Genomic DNA, 22,843 nt, shown 5'->3' with positions numbered 1-22,843 from the left:
TTTTCCCAGGGCATGAGACTAACTAGAAAGCACAAATGAGAGGGAAGAAATTTTAATATATACCTTAGGTAAGTATATATACTAAGGATGTGTTTCCAGAGGGTAGTGGTTATCTGGGCTGAGCTGTATGTTGTGGTGTTACAGACAGATACAATTAATGTTCAAAAGGCATTTGAAAGGAAACAGAGGAATATGGGCCTAATGCAGGCAAATGCGGAGGGATTAGTGGCTGGCATTGATGAAATGAGCTAAAAGGGCCTATTTCTGTGCTGTAAGGTTTTATGAATTTAGTTACTTTGTTCCACATGAAGTTTTTTTTTAAAACCTCACATCTATGGGAAATCAACAGACTGGACTATATTGTTACCACACTTATTTGAGCTACTCCTCATGAGTCATAATAACCAGTGATCAAGGTTTGATCTGCAGACTTGTGAGATAAAAAAAAACATAAAAAAGCACACAAAATGAAATAGTACACAGAAATTCCTGTTCATCCATCGTCGACGTCGATGAAGACCTCGACACCATTATTGATGGTGTTGAGACTAGCGCGCGACTTGTATTTAAGTGAGGGAAAGTTGCGCAGCGTCAGCCTCACTCTCTCTTCCCAATTCCCATCTGGATCCAGTGGCAAGACAGAGTCTAGACGGCTGGAGATGGGACTAGGCGCAGTGGATGACCAGGATGTCTTTTGTGTCTTGTCCTGCTCTACACGTTCCACGACGCTTGCAGAGACCGCCTTCTTGACCGTTAGACCTTCCATTGGTCTCGTCCGCTCAATCCACCGGATACAGAAATATCTTTATAGGATATGGCCAAGAATACCAAGGCTAACACTTTCTGCCCATGCCAACTGCTAAAAGGACTTGAGAAGATGTTGATTAGTCACCTTGATCCACATTTATTCTCCATCTTAATTCTTCGTGAGGATCCTTTAACCTATTTGTAGCCACAGACGTTAATAACGTTTGTTAGAACATATAGAGTAAATGGCAGCAACCTTAAGAACATTGAAGTATAGAGTGATCTTGGAGTTAGTGGATCAGCTATATAGGTTTCTGGTAGGTGCTTCCTACAACAATATTAATGCAAAGATAATCAAATTTATTCAAGAATTGCATTACTCAATGTGCAAAATTAGCTTAAAAATATGAATCTTACTTTAAAAATACAATATTTCCCTTGTGGAAAAAGAACATTTTCAGTACAGATCAATGACTCACTAGATGCATGCTTTAATACCACTCAGCCATACTGCTATTTGAAAGATTTACTATCATTTAAAGAGAACCAGTTAATGAACATTTGAGGTGGTGAGACAACATATTTTCCACTTACTTTGTGCTGCTTTGCAGTCGTGTGCTAAGCTTCATAATGGCAGTTAATGAATATTCACGTGTTGCAAGTGCTGAGAGACTGGAGTGCAAAATCTTTTCTAAAACATCCAGCACCTCATCTTCTGTAACCTACATAGGGAAAGATGCAGCAGAATGTGTACACTGAGATTGAATCTGCTGAGTACCCACAGAATAGTGGCTAAAAACCTATGATACAAAGAATGCTTTGACAAGCTTTCACGTTGAACAGCGAAGTTGGAGACAATGGAGCCCAATAAAAGCAGGAAGAGCTGCATAATCTAATTCTAACATACACATTTAAACAGAAGTTATTAAAACAGATTATTAATTTTAAATAATATTTTGCAATTCTCCATATTGAACAAAAACAAAATGGGGTCAAGACCAGTTTATGGGTAGCAAAAGAACAGCTAGTCATTTCTGCCTAACTTAAACTGCTTGATGGCTGAAGCATCAAGAACACTCAAGACCCACACAATAAGATTTTTGATTGGACAGAAGTTCATTAGATCAGCCAATTATACGAGACAATTTGTATGAGTATTCAGTGACAATTACAACAACAGCAAGGTGAAGGGCACCCAAGTTTTAAAACTTACATATGCACTCAGTAGCCACTTTATTAGGATGTACCTAATAATGTGGGTACAGGAGTGAAATCCAGTGTGGTCTCCTGCTGTTAAAGTCCATCCACTTCAAGTTTGACGTGTTGTGTATTCAGAGTTGCTCTTTTGTAAGCTACTGTTATAATGCATGGTTATTTGAGTTACTCTCACCTTCCTGTCAGCTTGAACCAATTTTGTCATTCTCCTCTGAACTCTCTCATTAACAAAGTGTTTTTGCCTACTGAATAGCCACTCAGTGTTTTTTTATATTTTGCACTATTCTCCGTAAACTCTAGAGATTGACGTGTGAAAACCCTGGGAGATCAGCAGTTTCTAAGATACTCAAATCACCCTGTCTGGCACCAGCAATCATTTTCACAGTCATGGTCACTTAGATTACATTTCTTCCCCATCCTGATATTTCATCTGAACAACAACTAAACCTCTTGAACATGTCTGCATGCTTTTATGCATCCAGTTGCTGCCACATGATGTCTGCATTGATAAGCAGGCGTACACATGTACCTAATAAAATGGCCACTAAGTGTACTACTAAATGCCATGACATAACAGAGTTGACACTAGATGAATGAAGCAAAAAGGATCATGCAGAAAAAAATTGCAATTCAGTTGCTCAAGAGACTTCCATTCACTTCATCAGGGAAAGACAGGTCTTTGCAAATGCATAGTACATTTGTACCTGAACTGGCGTTTCGTCCTCAAACTCTCCTGACAACAGAAGATCCCCATATTCTCCAATACACCACACTGCAACTTGTACAAGAGGTTGCTGTTAAAAGAAGAATGACCAAAATGAAACACATCAGCCCACTTTGGACCAAGTTATTTTCATGCAAATTTTAGCATCTGGTTTATAAAGTAAAACAAAGAATACTTAACATAATGAGAGGAGGCTGAAATGGAGAAAGATCTGGAAGGTGAAAGCACATGCATGAAAGGTAGAGCAAAGAGCAACTGGTCGTTTCAACTTTAGCAAAGACTGCCATCCAATAGAGATTGAACCAAAATGCTCACTCGTCTGAAATATTACCAAACCAGATTTCTTGTCTTGCTATTAATCAAAATGGGAAGACTAAGACATAACGCAATAATTGAAATAAAAGCCATGGCAGAGTTAGCAAGTTAAATTGAATTTAGCCAAGACTGTTACTGTAATGCTGAATTGAGTGAGTGACTGTAATTTATTCAAACATTTTATACATCTTCATGATTAAATAGTTGTTAAGCAGAGGGGGTTGACAAGGATTGTCAAGGATCCTTGAACAGTCAAGGATTGCAGTTCATATTTGTAACAATAACAACTTCTTAAGTAAATTTGAAGGCAGCAGAGACAAAATAGTAAGAAGCCAACATGGAAGTCTGAGGACAGAACAGAAGAGGCTGCAGATATGGTAATCTACCAAAAAAGAAAATACTGTAGAATTTAGTGGATGAAGATGTTGATATACATTTGTCTCCAAAGATGCTATTTCATCTGCTGAGATCTTCCAATTGCGTTTTTTATTCAGGGCAGATATAGACAGGTGAATTTATGGTAGCATAGGGATTACTGAATCAGAAGCATTAAAGGATAACTGATTCTCCAAAATAAAGACATGAAATTCTGAACATACTCAAGTATTTAAAATTTTCTGTTATTTTAGATTTCATTTTTTTTTGGTTTTCAGTGATTCACATTCCTGACAAAAGGGTTTGCAAATGAGATGGTAGGGGAGAAAAGGTATCGAATTGGCTGAAGAATCACAGTTCTGAGAAGGGATAAAATGTGAGCAAGATCAAGCTGGGCAGAGAGAATGAATTGAGAATGTAGGGACAACTGTCCAGCAACATGCAACTTTCAATAAAGTGAACAATGGAACCTTATACCACATACTAAGAGTCCGAGATTGAGAAAGAGCAAATTGTAAGTTTTTTCCGGTGGTCCAATCGAAACAACAGAGGAGGCTCCAGACAATTTAAAGAGCAGCACTTGTGAGCTTTCAACTTTTTCGGGCAGCCTAATTGTATCATGATTCATTTGCAAGGGTAAATAAAAATAAGGTAGGGACAAGTTGAGTGGCCATCGTGTGAGTGGACCAGTGTTAGAGTGGGGAGGCTTCGGCTCAACAAGCTTGGACGAGACAAGTTTCTTCATTCTTTGTCAGTTACTATAGTGAGGAAGGCTCTAGGGGCTGTGATGTGTTCTTTATATGAGACGTGTGAATTCTGGGAGACCTTCAGGTTCCCAGATAACCACATTTGCACTAGGTGCACTGAGCTGCAGCTCCTCAGAGAACATGTTAAGGAGCTGGAGCTACTGCTTGATGACCTTTGGCTCATACAGGAAAATGACGAGGTGATAGATCGAAGCTACAGGGAAGTAGACACCCCTAAGTTGCAGAAGGTAGGTACCTGGGTGACTGTCAGGAGAAGGAAAGGAAATATGCAGCTAGTGAAGAGTACACCTGCAGCCATTCCCCTCAATAATAAGTATACTGCTTTGGATACTGTTGAGGGGGACAACTTATCGGGGGGGAGGGGGGTGCCGCAGTGACCAGGTCTCTTGCATTGAGTTTGGTACTGTGGCTCAGAAGGGAAGTGTGGGGGGTTGGTGGAGAAGAGGACTGCAACAGTGATAGGGGATTCCATAGTTACATTGGAAGGAAATTGATCTGGTTTAAGGTGGTCCTGGTGAAACATGCCAACGACATGCTGGTAGCAAACAAAACTATCAACCACTTAATTAATCACACTTTTTCTCAGAAATAATTATTGCCATCAATAGCCTGTAACTTCCCTTTCCAGTTGAGCCTTTGAATGCTGTGTACAAGCTGGCACTTTTGCAGTGTGATCTGAAGTCTTGAAGGTGCAAGATGGTTGTGGCAGGTATGGGCCACATCAAGGTGGCGGGACCCAGACCCGCGAGCATGGAATGAGCCAATGTTTGGCCATTGCTAGAGTGGACTTGGAGGCAATCCTAAGTGATAGAACTGAGGTGGCAAGGCCTGGGCCTGAGAGAGAGGAACAAACCGCTGTTTGGCCGACTTAAGAGCTGGTCTAGATGGAAAGGTTGGAGACGGGCTGAATCGAGACAGTTGAGGCCTGGACTGAGAGTATATCGAAGCAGAGGGCCCATGTCCAAGAGCAAGGAAATCCCTAAGGTTTTGGCCAATCTAAGTGCCAGGCCAGATTGAAAAGATTCAGGGTGTTGCCTCCAGAGAAGAGGGAGGGGCCACTGTTCAGCTTGTTGCTCCGTGAGGTTTAATTATCTCTGTGCTGAACTGTCACTGTGGCTTGCAACTAACGGACTCCTGGATCTGCTGCAATGATGATTGGCTGCGGACTCACTTCAGTTCTGAATGTTACTTGCTTACTTTTATTGTTTGCACAATTTATTTTTATTTCTTGCACATTGGGCATTTGATGGTCGCTTTTTTTTTTAAAAGTGGGTTCCATTTGGTTTCTTTGCTTTGTGGCTGCCTGTAAGCAGACAAATCTAAAGGTTGTATATAGTATACATACTTTGATAATAAATGCACCCTGAACTTTTGAACTTTGAAAAGGGAGGAGGTCCTGAAAAGAGAATTTAGGGAATTTAATAGAAAGCTGAAAAGTTCCAGGTTGTGCCACATGCTAGTGGAGGTAAAAATAAGATGATCTGATAGATGAATACATGGCTGAGGAACGGGTACAGAGGGGAAGGCTTCAGATTTCTGGATCTTGGGATCTCTTCTGGGTAAGGGGTGACCTGTACGAAGGTGACGGGTAACACCTGAAGCCGAGGGATCCAATATCCTTGTGGGGAGGTTTGCTAGAGCTGTTGGGGAGGGTTTAAATTAATTTGGTAGAGAATAGGAACTGGAGTGATAGAGCTGAGGATGGTGCAGTTGGTACACAAGCAGGTGCAATGTGTAGTGAGACCCTCAGGGAGAACAGGCAGATGTTAAGGCAAAATTGGACTCAGTAGGATGAGTTGCAGTGTAACGTGGGGACAAAATCGATAAAGGGTGATGGATACAAGACTGAAAGTGTTATATTTGAATGCATGCAGTATATGGAATAAGACAGATGATCAGTTAGAGATTGGCAGATATGACATTGTGGGCATAACTGAGTCATGGCTGAAAGAAGATTATAAATTGGGAGCTTAACATATTGTATCAAAAGGACAGGCAGGTGGGCAGAAGGGGTGCTGTGGCTCTGTTGGTTAAAAAGCAAAATCAAATCCTTAGAAAGGGATTAACATAGGATTGGAAGATGCAGAATCCTTGTGGATAGATTTAAGAAAATTCAAGGGTATAAGGACCTTGATAGGAGTTATATACAGGCTGTGGGCCAGAACGTGAGGTACAAATTACAACAGGAGATAAGAAAGGCATGTCAAAAGGCAATGTAATGATAGTCATCAGAGATTTCAATACGCAAGTAGCCTGGGAAAACCAGATTGGTGCTAGAATGCCTACGAGATGCCTTTTTAAAGCAGCTTGTGGTTGAGCTCACTAGGAGAAAGGCCATTTTGGATTGGGTGCTGTGCAATGAACCCAATTTGATTAGGGAGCTTAAGGTAAGGAATTCTTTGGAGATAGTGATCATAATATGATTAAATTCACGCTGCAACTTGAGAGGGAGAAGCTAAAATCAGATGCATCAGTATTTCAGTGGAGGAATTAGAGGCATGAAAGAGAAGCTGGCCAAAGTTGATTTGAATGGGACACTAGCAGAACAGCAATGGCCGGAGTTTCTGGGAGCAATTCAGTCCCAGAATTGGCAGGACTGGCAGCTTAATGTTCCAGGGTTCCGATGTTTCAGATGTGATAGAGGCAGAGGAATGAAAGGTGGGGGAGGGGGGGGGGGGAGGGGTAGCATTGCTTGTCAAGGAAAATGTTACAGCAGTGCTCAGGCAGGACAGATTAGAGGGCTTGTCTACTGAGTCCTTATGGGTGGAGCTGAGAAACAGGAAAGGTATGGCCACATTAGTGGGGTTGTATTATAGACCACCCAATAGTCAGCGAGAATTGGAGAAGCAAATCTGCAGAGAGATAGCAGGCAACTGCAGGAAACAAAGTTGTGGTGGTAAGGGATTTTAATTTTCCATATATTGATTGGGACTCCCATACTGTTAGGGGTCTAGATGGTTTAGAGTTTGTAAAATGTGTTCAGGAAAGTTTTCTAAATCAATATATAGAGGTACCAACTGGAGGGGATGCAATATTGGATCTCCTGTTAGGAAACCTGTTAGGAGGTTATCAAAAGGTTTTTTTTCAGATATATAAAGAGAAAAACAGAGGCGAGAGTAGATATTGGATTGCTGGAAAATGACTATGGTGAGGTAGTAATGGGGACAAGGAATTGGAGGTGTATAAGTATTTTGCGTCAGTCTTCACTGTGTAAGACACTAGCACTATGTTGGAAATTCGAGTGTGTCAGAGGGCAGAAGTGAGTGCATCTGCTAATATTCACAAGAAAGTGCTTGGAACCTGAAAGGTTAAGGTAGGTAAGTCACTTGTATTAGATGGACAATACCCCAGGGTTCTGAAAGAGGTACCTGAAGAGATTGTGGAGACATTAGTAACGATCTTTCAAGAATCACTAGACTCGGGTATTGTTCTGGAGGACATCGCAAATGTCACTCAACTCTTCAAGAAGGGAGGGAGGCAGAAGAAAGGGAATTATAAGCCAATTTGCCTAATCACAGTGGTTGGGAAGGTGTTGGAATTCACTGTTAAAGATGAGGTTTCACAGTACTTGGATGTACATGATATAATAGGCCAAAGTCAGCATGATTTCCTCAAGGAGAAATCTTGCCTGATAAATCTGTTGGAATTCTTTGAGGAAATAACAAGCAGGATAGACAAAGGAGAATGGGTAGGTGTTGTGTACTTGGATTTTTAGAAGGCCTTTGACAAGGTGATACACATGAGGGTGCTTAACAAGTTAAGAGCCCGTGGTATTACAGGAAAGATACTAGCATGGATAGAGGAATAGCAGATTGGCAGGAAACAAAGAGTGAGAATGAAGGGAGCCTTTTCTGGTTGACTGCTGGTGACTAGTGGTGTTCCACAGGGGTCTGTGCTGGGACTTCTTTTCATGTTATATGTCAATGATTTGGATGAAGGAATTTATAGTTTTGTCACCAAGTTTGCAGTCAATATAAAGATAGTGGGGGGGGGGGAGAGAGGTAGTGTTGAGGAAGCAGGGAGTCTGAAGGTCTTAAACAGATTGGGAGAATGGGCAAAAAAAGTGGTAGATGAAACACAGGGTCTTGAAGTGAATGCACTTTTGTAGAAGGAATAAAAGCAGAGTTTATTTTCTAAATGGGGAGAAAATTAAAAAATCTGAGGTGCAAAGGGGTTTGGGAAGGATTCCATAATTTGCAAGTTGGGTTGGTTGTGAGGAAGGCAAATATGTTAGCATTCCTAGAATATAAAAACAATTATATAATGCTCAGACTTTATAAGACACTGATGAGACCTCATTTGGAGTATCTTTTCTGAGTTCTGGGCCCCTCAACTAAGAAAAGATGTGCTGACATTGGAGAGGGCTCAGAAGAGGGTCACAAGAATGATTCCAAGAATGAAAGAGTTAACATACAAGATGCACTTGATGGTTCTGGGTCTGTACTCACTGGAATTTAGAAGAATGAGGTGGGATCTCACTGAAACTTATTGAATGTTGGAAGGCCCAGATAGGGTGGATGTGGAGCAGATGTTTCTAAAAGTATGGGAATTTAGGACCAGAAGGCACAGCCTCAGAATACAGGAACATCCATTCAGAATGGAGATGAGGAGGACTTTCTTTCGCCAGAAGGTGATGAATCTGTGGAATTTGTTGCCACAGGTTGCTGTGAAGTTCTGGTCACTGCGTGTACCAATACACTTTTGATTAGTCAGGGTGTGGAAAAAATTACAGGGAGAAGGCAGGAGAACGGAATTAAGAGGGAAAATGGATCAGCTAAGATGGAATGGCGGAGCAAACTCGATAGGCCAAATGGTTTACTTCTGCTCCTATGTCTAATAGTTTTATGAAATTAAAACACCAGCATGCTATCAAAGGAGACCAAAGACAAGAGATTAACAAAAATGACAAAAGTTCTAGAGACCAAACTAATCTGTTTGCTACCAGACAAAGTGCACGTGGCCTACAATAACAATTATGCCTCTAGTTTATCTAAATTGGTGACCGTGCGCATACAATACTTATGAATGGATAAGAAGAGACTGAGAGGAAACAGGTGATTTAGTATATTAAAGTATATAAAATTAGACTGAGATGAAGCATATCCAAGACAGATAAGAGAAGGGAGGAAAATAAATTCTAACCATGTTTCAGTCCTTTCTGTCCAGAGGCATAATACCCAGGACCAGTTGTTTAAAGAGAGAAGTAATGATAAAGCATATAATTAAGGGTCTATCAAGTAAACATGGGTGATGGGCAAATATTAGAAATATAACTTAGGACAGAAACTAATACAGAAGCTTGTTGTGGAGTTCTGCAGGATTTAAGAAAACACTTTTTCCTGGAATATATCAGATGTATTTAAAAGTAGGAGGCTCCATTTAGGTGACTACAGAAAATGCAATTGTTTTTAGAGTAAAAGGGAGAGAACCAGGTTTCAGGAAATACCAACAGAGCGACAAGATGGCAAAATAAATGCTGTAGATAAATTTCAGAAGCACAGATAATGCATTGGAGGAGAAGATGGGACAATGGATGACAAGAAACCGAAAAAGCCAGAGGAACATACTCAAGGGGATGTCCATAGATCCCCAAAAATACTGCAAGATAAAATGACCAAATAAGAATAACCACATAACAATGATAAGAATGAAGATAAGATGACCAAACAAAAGGTAAATATGATACAACACTTTATTGACAGCATAGAATACGAAATTGAGGTTGCACTTTAACTACCTCAAAAAGGTTAGTCAAGTCATAACTCAGGTACTGTGTGTGGTTTTGAGCAGCAAATGAACATCAGGGAGGATGCAGAGGCTTTTATAATAATGCAGCTAGACTGAAAAATTCTATTTATAACAAACAGAAATAGGCTAAATTATTCTCTTTGGAAAAGGCAGCCGAGGAATTGTGTAGTGTAACAAGGGGCTTTGGGTTCTGTTATTATCAGCAGAGAGGATAAAAAACTCAGGGATACAGATTTTAGCAAGATAAGACTGGCCACTCCTCACTCTCTGTATACCTGCCTCAAGAGCAGCAGAGGTAGAATCCAAATTTCTAAAGCACTTGGAATGCACAAACTACTATATGGAAGTTGGGAAGTAAGATCAGGTTGGATTCTGCCACCATAAACATTATTCTGTATGGTTTAATACAGGTATCAGAAATAGAGTTAAATACAGCATCTTGTACTAAGTACTTTGCAATGATATAAGCAACATATCTTTATTTTTAATAAATGTAAACAACATATTTTGCTACTTGCCTGTGAAATATCCACACGAATAGCCTGATAAAGTTTCTGCACAATGTATGAATGAAGAGAGTTTGCATTACTGATGAGCTGAATCAACAGAGGCACGGAGTCATCTCGGACGTAACTTCCAGCCTGTGGAGAAGGTAAAAAAAAAAGTACCACAGCAATGCAACCTGTCCTGCAGCATTCTGACAACTGTGAAGAGCAAATATCAGAGATTGTGCCTGGAGGTGATACATACTGTGGTAAGCACTCTCATGATGGTGTCAATGTGCCATCGCTTGTTGGGGGCATATCTGGAAAAGACCACGAATTGTAACATTAAATTAGGTCATATACCCAATCAAAACAAGTATAGCTAGACCAAGCCAAATTGCACCTTGAACCTCCTTTGCTACTCAATTCCTCAATCTTAGCTTTGAACACATTCAATAACAAAGCAGCTACAGCCCTCTGCAGCTACAAATTCCAAAGAACTCAGTCCAAAACGTTGACTCTTATTTGAAAATGTGCTCTAGACCTAGATTTATCAGATAGAAGACGGGCTTTTAGCCGATGCTCCAGCTACCCCACTCATAATCTTGTAATTCTCCACAAGATCATTTGTCATTCTTATAAATTTGATCTATTGCTCATACTTCATTACAGGATAATTTCCTAATTCCACAAATATTTCCATTATCTCAACTCCAAGCAACTTACTGTGGTCCATAAAGAAGCAATGTGCAATACAAATTAACTTCAAAACACATTATAGCATCAAAAGCAGAGCATGGAAAAAGGCCATTTGGCTAATGCTGGCCAGTGGATACTAACTGTATTAATTCTATCTTCTAGCACTTGGTCTGCAACCTTCTACTACCTGTGTGATTCAAGTGTTCATCGAGACAATTTACAAATGCTGTCAGTGACTTTGCTTCCAGTACTTTGTCAGATAGTGTAATCCAGTATTCATTTCTCTGGGTAAAACAAAAAATACCCCTCAGATTCCCCCAAGTCTCTTGCCCTAACCCTAAATCTCTGTCCTCTTAAGTTTTATTCATCACTGATATGGGGAAATGTTTGACTGGCAATCAATCCTGTCTATACTGCCTAATTTCATACAAATTAATCACGTCCCCACTTACATAACCTTCTCTGCTCCAGGAAGGACAGGATCCAAATCATTCCCGCCTATTACCAAAAGAAAGGATCTAGCACCAACCTCTACTGACCAGAATACGGTCCCGAGGATAGAAGACACACTGAGTGGTGTGAAGTGGTTCAGTGTGCTGGACTTGAGGGGTGGATAGCATGAGAGAGGTTGACAAAGAGAAGACGGCACTTACGTACATGTCCTCTGGGATTCTTCCAGTTCGAAAGGATGCCCCAGGGCATATTGAGAGCCCCTGCAACCTTCTAGTGGGTTATGGAGAAGATGGTGGGGGATATGAATTTGCTTGAGGTGTTGGTGTATCTGGATGACCTCATAGCATATGGGTCCACCTTGGAAGAACATGAAGTGAGGCTACTGAAGGTGCTGGGTCGCTTGAAAGATGAAGGATTAAACCTTTACCTGGACAAGTACCAGTTCTGCAAAATGCCTGTCAGCTATATTGGGCACATAGTCTCACGGGATGGAGTAGCTAGGGCCCAACTAAGATAGAAGCGGTGACCACCTGGCCAAGACCCCAGACTGTGAGCCCTTTGCGCTTGTTCCTCGGGTTCTGTGGCGTCAAGGGCTATGCGAAAGTGAGTCACCCGATGAATTAGCTTCTGTGCGGTTACCCTCCCTTGGGGAAGGCAGGAAGGGGGAAATAAAGCAGGAGGGTGGAGAATATCTTAGCCCATCGGAGCCCTTTGGCCTGAGGTGAGATGCAAAATATGTAGAGGCCTTTCAGTCGCTGAAGGAGCTGCTGAACCAGGCGCCAATGCTAGCTTTTGCGGACCCCCGAATGCCATATGTACTGCACACAATGCTAGCCGAGAGGGCTTAGGGGGTGTCATGTATCAGAATAAGGGCACTGGGTTGAGACTTGTTGCATTTGTCAGCTGGAGTCTGTCGCCCTTCAAGAAAAACAATCCCATGCACAAGTTGGAGTTTCTAGCATTGAAATGGGCGGTGATGGATAAGCTGAGTGACTACCTCTATGGGGCCAAGTTTAAGGTGAGTAAGGACAACAATTCAATAACTTATATCTTGACCTTGGTGAAACTGGATGCCACAGGCCATTGGTGGTTGGCGGCGTTGTCTGCCTATGATCTCAGCCTGAAGTACTGGCTGAGAAGCAGGAACACTGATGCAGATGCTTTGTCCTGATGGGCACATGAGGGACTGGACAGGGATGAAGAGTGGGAGAGCGTCCCTGCCCCGGGGGTGAAGACCATGTGTCAGTTTGCCATCACCATGAAAGCAGAGGGAAAGCAGGGGCAGGATCGAGCAGTGGCTCAACTGGGAGCTTCTGATGACGCCGTTCCACAAGTTTACTGTAACCTGACTGCTGTGAAGACAAATCAGCTGCTGGAATTGAATTCTGGGGAAGTGGCAGCTGCTCAGTGAGATGACCCGTGCATTGGTACCATTTGGTCATCGGTCGAAAAGGGAGACATGGCTCAGGGGAAGAAGATGAAACACATGGCGGTGTCTCCGTTACTGAGAGAATGGCCTCTGTTAGAGTTGCAGAACCAGATCCTATACCAGGTCACGTCACCTCTAGTCCGACCTCGGCATTGCCAGCTGGTTCTGCCAGAGAAGTATTGGAGGATTTCGTTGAAGTCATTTCATGATGATCCTGGACATTTGGGGGTTGAAAAGACCTATGGATTGCTCAGAGACCGGTTTTACTGCCCTGAATGAAGCTGGAGGTTGAATATTACTGCAAGTCATGCATTCGATGCACACGGCAGAAGATGCTGCCTATGCGGGCGGCTCCCTTGACCCACCTGCAGAGTGCGGGGCCGTTGGACCTGGTGTGCATGGATTTCCTGTCAATAGAACCCGATGCCAGCAACACGGTGAATGTCTTAGTCATCACAGATCACTACACAGACATGCGCAGGCTTTTCCTACCAAGGACCAGAGGATGTCCACGGTGGCCAAAGTGTTATGGGAGAAGTATTTCATTTATTATGGCCTCCCCAGGTGGGTACATAGTGACCAGGGACAGGAATTTGAGAGCAGGTTCATCCATGATCTACTGGGCATACTTGGAGTCAAAAAGTCAAGGACCACGAGCAAGATTGCCCATTGATCTTTGTTTTGGGACTGACGAGGGCGATTTGCCACCGAAGACTTACCTGAAGTACGTGTCTGATATGAAAAGGGCTTATGAATTAGTTGGGGTCGCAGCTGCCAAGCAGAATCAAGGAAATAAGAGGCGGTATGATCAAAAGGTGAGGTTCTCCCAACTCCTGCTGGGAGACCAAGTCATCATAAGGAATTTGGGGCTACCTGAGAAGCATAAGCTGGCTGATCGATGGGCGGCTATGCCCTATGTGGTAGAGTCAGATGGCAAATCTGCCAGTTTTCAGGGTGAAGCTTGAGGATGGGAATGGGCCTGTCAAGATTCTCCATCGGAACCACCTTCTGCCTCTGGGACAAGAGGTGCAGGTAGACCCAGAGCCCGACCTGGAGCCTACATCTAGTAAGAGGACTCTGCAGAGACGCGGGGTGATTGCAGGGCCAACAGTAGGAGAGGTTAAGCCGGCTCCACTCGAGAGGGATACTGACTCAGAGGACAAGGACTTGGATGTGTAGCATATGCTGCCTTTTGCTAACTCCCCATTGACTGAGGAAGAGACTCCCAGTCCTTTTCTCACTGGGTCAGGTGAAATTGGGGGGGACTATCTATGGACAGCCTGGGTTGCAGCAGGACCCTGCGAGGGATGAAGCAGGGCTTGGCCATGGGATAGAGGGGTCTGAGTTGCAGGTGGGCACGAGTTATAAGCCCAAGAAGGCCTCGCCAGTTAGACCAGAAGTATCCCCAGTAGTGTTGGAACCTGAAGAGTTAGGTGAGGGGGAACGGAGGTATCAGAGAATTAGGAGACCCCCAGATAGACTGGCCTATGTAGCACCAGGGGAACAAAGTGTGGCCCCTACCATTTAGGGGAGCCATGTCACTGCCTTTTACACCTGGATTGGACTTTGTGCTTTGCAAGAAGGGTTGGCGAGTTATGTCAACGTCGTGAGGACATGACTAAATTTGGTGGGGGGAGAGCGTAACGCTCTGTAAGGTTTCACTGCTAATATAATGGCCTCTCTGTAATGTTTCACTGCAAATGTAATGGTTTCTCTGCAGCAGCAGTGTCTGCATTATGACCAGAGATAACGGGGGCCTTGGAATGTGCGCCACTAAATAAGAGGCGTGTTATTCCTTCTTGTGTGTCTGAGAGAAGGTATTCGCTGTCTTTTGCTGGGGAGAGATGAAGAGAGAAGACGCAAGTGGAGAGAGTTGGTAAACTGCAGGATGGAGTGGACTTGGAGCGAGGGTGTGGGAGTTGACGAGGCTCAGAGGAGGCTGATGGGAACAAATGGAAGGAACTGTGAGCTCCAACGTGCACGTAAGACTGTTTCATTAAAATGGGCCCTTTTTCTTTTTATGTTCTTTACTAACACTATAGTCAGATAAGAATTATAAAGCTCAATTGCTTAATCGCATATGGTGTACCAGCTGATATTTTGCGATACAGATTTGTCACTGGGCAACACCTCACACAGCATCCACACAAATGAGATTTCTCAGTTTGGCTGGGCCAGAAGTTGTCTTCCCCAAGACAAACACATGCTGGCCAAACCTTCTCTGCTTCAGGAAGGACAGGATCCAAATCATTCCCGTATATTACCAAAAGCAAGGATCTAGCACTGACTTCTAACAAACACTACTAATTACACACATCCAATCACAAAAGCAACACTATCCAATCACCCCATCTCCATTTGCAATCTCATGGACCTATATTTATGATCCAGTCTCCCATGTGGGACCTTCTCAAAGGCATAATGAAATCCTTGTAAATCGCATTTTCTGCACTGCTTTCATAAGCACACTGTTATCTTCTCAAAAAATTCAACCAGATTGGTCAAACAAGATCTTCCCTTATACAGTCATGCCTGGCTATTTCTGACCAACAAGTGATCATTAATTCTGTCCCTCAGGCTTTTTTTTATACCCAATAACTTCCCTGCCACCAATGCTAGGCTCACTGGTCCCTAATTGCCAGAATTTTCCTTGCTGGCCTTCTTGAAATGGGGGACTACATTTGCCTTTTATTACCTCACTCATGGTCAGCGAAGATTTAGAAACTTCAGCCAGAAACCCAGCAACCTCTTGCCTTGCCTCCTGGAGAAGCCTGAAAATAATCTCATCCTGCCCCAAAGGTTTACCTACCTTTAAGACCAGTAAAGCATTGAATACTTCCTCTTTATAGAAATCTAATAGAATTTCACCTTCCCTTTTGCTGAATTCTGCAACTATAAAACTGTTGCCTTTATGAGTATTGATTAAAAATATTCCTTAATGACCTCACCTATAGCTTCTGGCTGTGTGCACAGATTGCCTTGTGGACCAATGGGTCTTACTTTATTCCCGTCTATTATTTTGTCCTCAATATACTTGTCTACCAGTGATGTTTGGGATTCCTATTTGCTTTTTTTAGCAACCTACATTTGTAGGTCACCGCACCTCTAGAGTTTTCCCAGCTACTATATGACTTGTTTATTTTCTTTATTCAACCCATATTTCTTGTAATTGTCACCCTTGGCTTTCACCTTCAAAGCAGTACATTAGCCCCAAACACTCGCTATTTCTCCTTTGAATACTTCCCATTGTGCAGATGCAGACTGGCAAACAGATGCCCCCAGACTACTTTTGCCAGAATCAGTCCTACTTTAAATAAATTAGTCAGTTTAAGATCTCGATTCCTGAATTAGCCCCATCTTTCTCCACAACCACTTACAGACTTATGGTCACTATCTGCAAAATTGTCTCCTACTGACACTCCAATTGGTCTATCTTTAAATTGTGTTAAAAAGCTTTCCAGGATCCACCTCAAAAATTTTACCCTCTTTGAGCCTTTCATACTCCATTGAATACATGTTTTAAACAGTTGTTGCCCATTAATACACCTGAAGTATATTGTGGAAACATATCAAATAAACGTCTGCAGATTCTGAACAAGTTTAAGAAACTTGCTGTGTAGAATCCAGCTTTCCTTTATATTTATTTATGCTATGTGCACCAATGGGGAAACAGTTTAGTGAGCTTAATCACTGCTCCCATCTTAATATGCGATGAACCATATAACAGCAGGGCAAACAACCTTTTCCTACTGAATGTCATCTCTACACTTGGAGAAATGCAAAACGAAACCAGCAGTTGGATTGGAAGCCATCTTCTAAACATCTGAATTCAATTTAACATAGGCTTTAAACTTTCAATAATATTCAAGAAAAAGACAAATGAAATCGGATAATTCTTCTACAGGTTTACTTTTATAGATTCCCAAACCCACGTGGAACAAACTGTCACATTGTTGCAAATTCAAAACCCAGAATTTATTGTGGCACAGAATTTAACAGAGGAGTGTGCCCAAGTACTGCCAATGTTTTCCCGCAAGTCAGATGTCATTCCTTTCATTTCCAGTGCAGTATAGTGTATGCAAATTCCTCCAGATGCTGAAATACTGACAGGATTCAGCCCTACTTTTTATATGGTCAACCGCTGCAGCTGCGACCTACCAATGCTTGACATTAAATAATCCATGCACACTGTGGAAGAAATATTTGAGCAGATATTGAGAAAAACATTGGACAACTATCCAACACAATTTATTAAATATCACCACCAGGTCACAAGAACATTAAGAAACTCAGTCTGCAACAAAACTTGAAAGAAACTTGACTGAATAATTGTGACAATTTATAAAACAGTTTTTGACAACAGCTACTAAAAATAGTGAAATCTGTCCTTGCAATTCATTTCCTATTAAATACTTCGTGCTTCTATTCTTCCTCATTTTGCTGCAAACACCTATTTTCAATGTCTCAATTGCTAGTTGTAGTGACCAGACTTTGTGCAATCCCTACATGTTCATTGTCAGTAATTTACAGCTTACGAATTGGCTTTGCATTTGAATTCAAAGCTTTGTGATAGCCCAAGCATTTAGGTAAATTATACTTTGCAATTTACAATAACAGGTGAATATACTTCCAGAAGAGTAACACTTTCCCTCAAAACATACATAAAACATCTAATCTACCTCTACTCTGCACAGTTTCATAACAAACTGTGGCATAGGAAGATCTGCTAGAGCGATATGGTTTCAAAACGAGAAATAATTTTAAAATAGTCAAATAGATGCGATAACTCAGTGCAGTTTGCTTGTACTTAGCATAGGAAACACCCATGTATTAGAGCACACAGTTCACTGAAAGCAGCCACACAAATAGAGAGATTGGTAAAGTAGGCATTTTGTTCTATTCAAAAGGTTCAAAGGAATATCAAAACAAGCCTGATGCATTTATAGAAACAAGTCCTGTGGACTGACGAAGTTAAAATGGAGCTTTTTGGCCGCAATGAGCAAAGGTATGTTTGGAGAAAAAAGGGTGCAGAATTTCATGAAAAGAATCCAACTGTTAAGCACGGGGGTTGATCGATCATGCTTTGGGCTTGCGTTGCAGCCAATGGCACAGGGAACATTTACTGGTGGAGGGAAGAATGAATTCAATTAAATACCAGCAAATTCTGGGAGCAAACATCACACCATCTGTAAAAAAGCCAAAGATGAAAAGAGGATGACTTCTACAACAGGATAATGATCCTAAACACACCTCAAAATCCACAATGGACTACCTCAAGAGGCGCAAGCTGAAGGTTTTGCCATGGCCCTCACAGTTCCCTGACCTAAACATCATCGAGAATCTGTGGATAGACCTCAAAAGAGCAGTGCATGCAAGACGGCCCAAGAATCTCGCAGAACTAGAACCCTTTTGCAAGGAAGAATGGGTGAAAATCCCCCAAACAAGAATTGAAAGACTCTTAGCTGGCTACAAAAAGCGTTTACAAGCTGTGATACTTGCTAAAGAGGGTGTTACAAAGTATTGCCAATCAGGGTGCCCAAACTTTTGCTTCGGGCCCTTTTCCTTTTTTTGTTATTTTGAAACTGTAAAAGATGGAAATAAAAAAGTAATCTTGCTTAAAATATTAAAGAAAGGTGTCATCTTTAACTTTATGCCTTTTGGAAATCAGTTCATCTTCTACTCGCTTAGCTATTCACAGTAACAGAAATTTTGACCAGGGATGCCCAAACTATTCTTGTTTGGGGGATTTTTACCCACTCTTCCTTTCAAAAGGCTTCTAGTTCTGTGAGACTCTTGGGCCGTCTTGCATGCACTGCTCTTTTGAGGTCTATCCACATTTTCGATGATGTTTAGGTTTGTGTTGGGCACATGGCCAAGCAGTCAAGGCGTTCGTCTAGTGATCTGAAGGTTGCTAGTTCAAGCCTCAGCTGTGGCAGCATGTTTGTGTCCTTGAGCAAGGCACTTAACCACACATTGCTCTAGTGCATGCGAGGAGTGGCGCCCCACACAGACTTCCAATCTGCGCCTTGTAAGGCATGAAGATGCCCGACGCAAGACCTCTCATGGTCTGAGTCCACGTTCCTTAAGTTGGGGGACTGTGAGGGCCATGGCAAAATCTACAGCTTGCGCCTCTTGAGGTAGTCCACTGTGGAATTTGAGGTCTGTTTGGGGTCATTATCCTGTTGTAGAAGCCGTCTGCTTTTCATCTTCAGCTTTTTTTTTTTTTTTTTTAAACAGACAGTGTAATGTTTGCTTCCAGAATTTGCTGGTATTTAATTGAATTCATTCTTCCCTCTACCAGTGAAATGTTCCCTGTGCCACTGGCTGCAACACAAACCCAAAGCATGATCGATCCACCCCCGTGCTTAACAGTTGGAGAGATGTTCTTTTCATGAAATTCTGCACCATTTTTTCTCCAAACATACCTTTGCTCATTGCGGCCAAAAAGTTCTATTTTAACTTCATCAGTCCACAGGTCTTGTTTCCAAAATACATCAGGCTTGTTTAGATGTTCCTTTGTGAACTTCTGACACTGAATTCTGTGGTGAGGATGCAGGAAAGGTTTTCTTCTGATAACTCTTCCATGAAGGTCATATTTGTGCAGGTGTCGCTGCACAGTAGAACAGTGCACTACCACTAAATCTTCCTGAAGATCTTTTGCAGTCAAACGGGGGTTTTGATTTACCTTTCTAGCAATCCTACAAGCAGATCTCTCGGAAAGTTTTCTTGGTCTTCCAGACCTCAACTTGACCTCCACCGTTCCTGTTAACTGCCATTTCTTAATTACATTATGAACTGAGGATATGACTACCTGAAAACGCTTTGCTATCTTCTTATAGCCTTCTCCTGCTTTGTGGGCATCATTTATTTTAAATTTTCAGAGTGCTAGGCAGCTGCTTAGAGGAACCCATGGCTGCGGATTGTTGGGACAAGGTTTGAGGAGTCAGGGTATTTATAAAGCTTTGAAATTTGCATCACCTGGCCTTTCCTAACAATGACTGTGAACAAGCCATAGCCCTAACAAGCTAATTAAGGTCTGAGACCTTGGTAAATGTTATCAGAGAGGTCAAATCTCTTGGGGTGCCCAAACTTTTGCATGGTGCTCCTTTCCTTTTTTCCCCACTCTAAAATTGTACAAAACAAAAATAATACACTAATCTTGCTTACAATGTTGAAAAGAATGTTTCATCTTTAACTTTATGAACTTTTTTTTTTTTTTTTTTTTTTTTTTTTTTTACACACACAGAGGGTAGGAAGTGATCAAGGTGGGTACAGTTGCAACATTTAAGAGGTATTTGGATGGAAGAGGCTTGGGAGATGCATGGACCAGTTGGGCAGAAGGGCCTGTTTCAATGCTTTATTATGTTATAACTCTATCCTATATTTGGTAAACATTGATTTTTGTATTGAACAGGAAGTTTAGTGTTAAATTAAAAACATTATTGTGACAGGTGGAAGAAATGTGAGCTAAGGACTACCAGCAGATAAATATCTTTAAACACAAAATTATGCATGTGTTGCACACAAGCTGAACCTTCAGCACAAGAAGGTAAGCAGTCCAAGAACAAACTAAATTTGTGGTTTTAGTAGCATAAATCAACCTGGGCATAGAGGTGTAACAGCGATGCCTTGAGGCAAAAGCAAGGGAATGACATTTCCTCACTTACTTTTCTGCTGCCAGGAATATTCCTGAAGCACAGTCAGCCTTAAACTCCGGGTCACAGTGGTCCAGAAAATAGAGTAATTCTTTCATCATTCCTCGAACATTACTGCCATTAACCAGGGCAAAGCACAAATCCATTGCACGTCTAGGTGACAAAGAACAAAGTAGTTGCATTAAAGATGCTCTTACATAGATGGTAGCACAACCTCCATTCAGAATGTCTAAAATCTGGATTCAGAAATGAATTAGTAAATTAGAAAAAACTGAAGTGAAAGCAGAAGGCACCTGTGGCTCCAGTACCATCTCCTTTACCCAACATCAGCACTCAGTCATCACTTTATTAGGCACTCCCTGTACCTAATAAAGTGACCTCTGACTGTATGCTCCTGGTCTCACGGCCTAAGGTAGAAGGAGATGAGTTATACAGCTCTCGTTACATGCACGTGCAGTTCAACTCTTTGAGTGATTATGCAGAAAGTCTGAAGTTAATAACTTATCTCCTTCCACCTTAGTCACAAACTTATCAATCACCCCTGCCGTGGGCACTTTCTGGAGGTCCAAGATCCGTATGCTCCACAACCGCTGGACTAAGTGTGTAAATGTAGGAGGACTATATTGAAAAATAAATGTGCTAGGTTTTCTAAAACTGACTCCTTCTATCTTAGGCCACAAACTTATCAATCACCCCTCGTATTAAGAAAGAGAAAATATATACACGAGATCTACAGTGATGTTTGCCATGATCTAAATGTACATCGCTTGAAAAAGCTGCTGGATGAGCACTATCCACAGATATTCCTTTGAAGATGTGAATGGATATGTTTAGGATAACTCCACCAGATCTCATATTATGGACTTTATAAATTCAACAGATGGTGTAAATTGATAATATTATACTAATTATATAATCTACAGTTGTTTTTCTTTAGCCACCAATCCAATGTAGCAGAGATTATTGGTATAAGCACTCTCCAGGAAATGATCCCTTATTAGATTTAATGGCTCATTTAATTTCTTCTTCTGAAACATTTTTCACTGTGTATAAACATACCCTGGGTGTGTAATTCGAAACATACCACATTCCAAAATATTTCCTATCATATCCTGCAATATCACAATTATCATCTAATATCCTGTATTTTTACAAATAGAATATTAACCATTTTTAATCAACTACCATGTGTAAAATGTTACTATTTAAAATGATCAATGATCAATAAAATACTAGAAATAACACTTCATTAATTTGCAAGTCACAGAATGAATTACAGTTATGAAGTTGGAGACAAATTCTGTGGGGGTCAGATGTTTATTGCCATTTACCTGAAGCTCAGAAGCTAAAGGATCACCAGGTGAGTGGTGTTGGGATTAATTTCCAGTATTAATCTCAGCAAAATCTAAAATACCCAATTCTGACCTTGTCACCACTCGACCTTCACCCTTTCTGAATATGCAGCACCCTGTTCACTTCAGACTAATCATGACCTCACCCTGTACCCTAAAGTAACCTTCTGTTTCTAAAACCATTATGCACACTGGTTTTTAAGTTAAAGTGGCTTCCACTCAAGACTGGTATTTTGGTAACAGAACTACCCCATAATATGAAGTAGCTCATCAATAACTGCTGCCCGAGCCCATGTACAAATCACCTCTGGGAGGTCAATGTAAGAAAAGCACATTGGAGATCTAACTAGGAGTATGAGGAAACATCAAGTGACCTCTAGTTGGTTTTGAATGAGCACAACAAATCATATTGTTAAAAACAGGGAACAAAGAGCACAACGGCATATTATGTTTTGTGTGTTACGCTCTCTGTTCTTGTTTCTAACAATTTATTTGTTGCATACGAAATTTTTGTTTGGACTATAACAATTCTGGGAAACTAACTGATGTCAATATCTTAAAGGATCAAGGAACGGGAAGCTGAAATTTATCCATTACCAGTGTAAGCTCTGCTTTACAAGTCACTGGGCCATCACCTTTTAATGGAGACATCAAGGTCAGTGAGACAGTCTACGATCGTACTCCGGTGTCTCTGCACTGCATTGTGGTCTGTCTGCACCATCTTCAAAAGTGATGTCAATGCAACGTACCTTCAGAAAATAAAAACCTTTTGAAATAAGAATTTTTATTTAATAATACAAAAATATAGAAGGATAGATGGGGGAGGAAGCACATCCCATGAAGGAGATTTACTGAAAGTAAAGGAACAGCTCTCATGCC

At 41.5% G+C, this 22,843-nt stretch overlaps 1 protein-coding gene across 5 annotated transcripts in view; it reads right to left on the bottom strand.

Annotated features, from left to right (window-relative positions):
- Positions 1 to 22,843, bottom strand: part of LOC140185134 (AP-1 complex subunit gamma-1-like) — a 134,676-nt gene that overhangs the window by 41,771 nt on the left and 70,062 nt on the right. For all 5 annotated transcript variants that reach the window (XM_072238471.1, XM_072238493.1, XM_072238513.1 and 2 more), the window contains 6 exons: positions 22,600 to 22,713; positions 20,625 to 20,765; positions 10,642 to 10,696; positions 10,410 to 10,532; positions 2,667 to 2,756; positions 1,342 to 1,469 (listed from right to left, as the gene is read on the bottom strand). In XM_072238471.1, coding sequence (XP_072094572.1) covers positions 1,342 to 1,469; positions 2,667 to 2,756; positions 10,410 to 10,532; positions 10,642 to 10,696; positions 20,625 to 20,765; positions 22,600 to 22,713 — 651 coding nt within the window. The remainder of the gene's footprint in view (positions 1 to 1,341; positions 1,470 to 2,666; positions 2,757 to 10,409; positions 10,533 to 10,641; positions 10,697 to 20,624; positions 20,766 to 22,599; positions 22,714 to 22,843) is intronic.

Source organism: Mobula birostris, chromosome 2, assembly GCF_030028105.1.
Source record: "Mobula birostris isolate sMobBir1 chromosome 2, sMobBir1.hap1, whole genome shotgun sequence".
In the NCBI taxonomy this organism is placed as follows: domain Eukaryota; kingdom Metazoa; phylum Chordata; class Chondrichthyes; order Myliobatiformes; family Myliobatidae; genus Mobula; species Mobula birostris.
The sequence above is the reverse complement of the archived record's forward strand: the minus strand, read 5'-3'. Positions and strand labels throughout refer to the sequence as shown.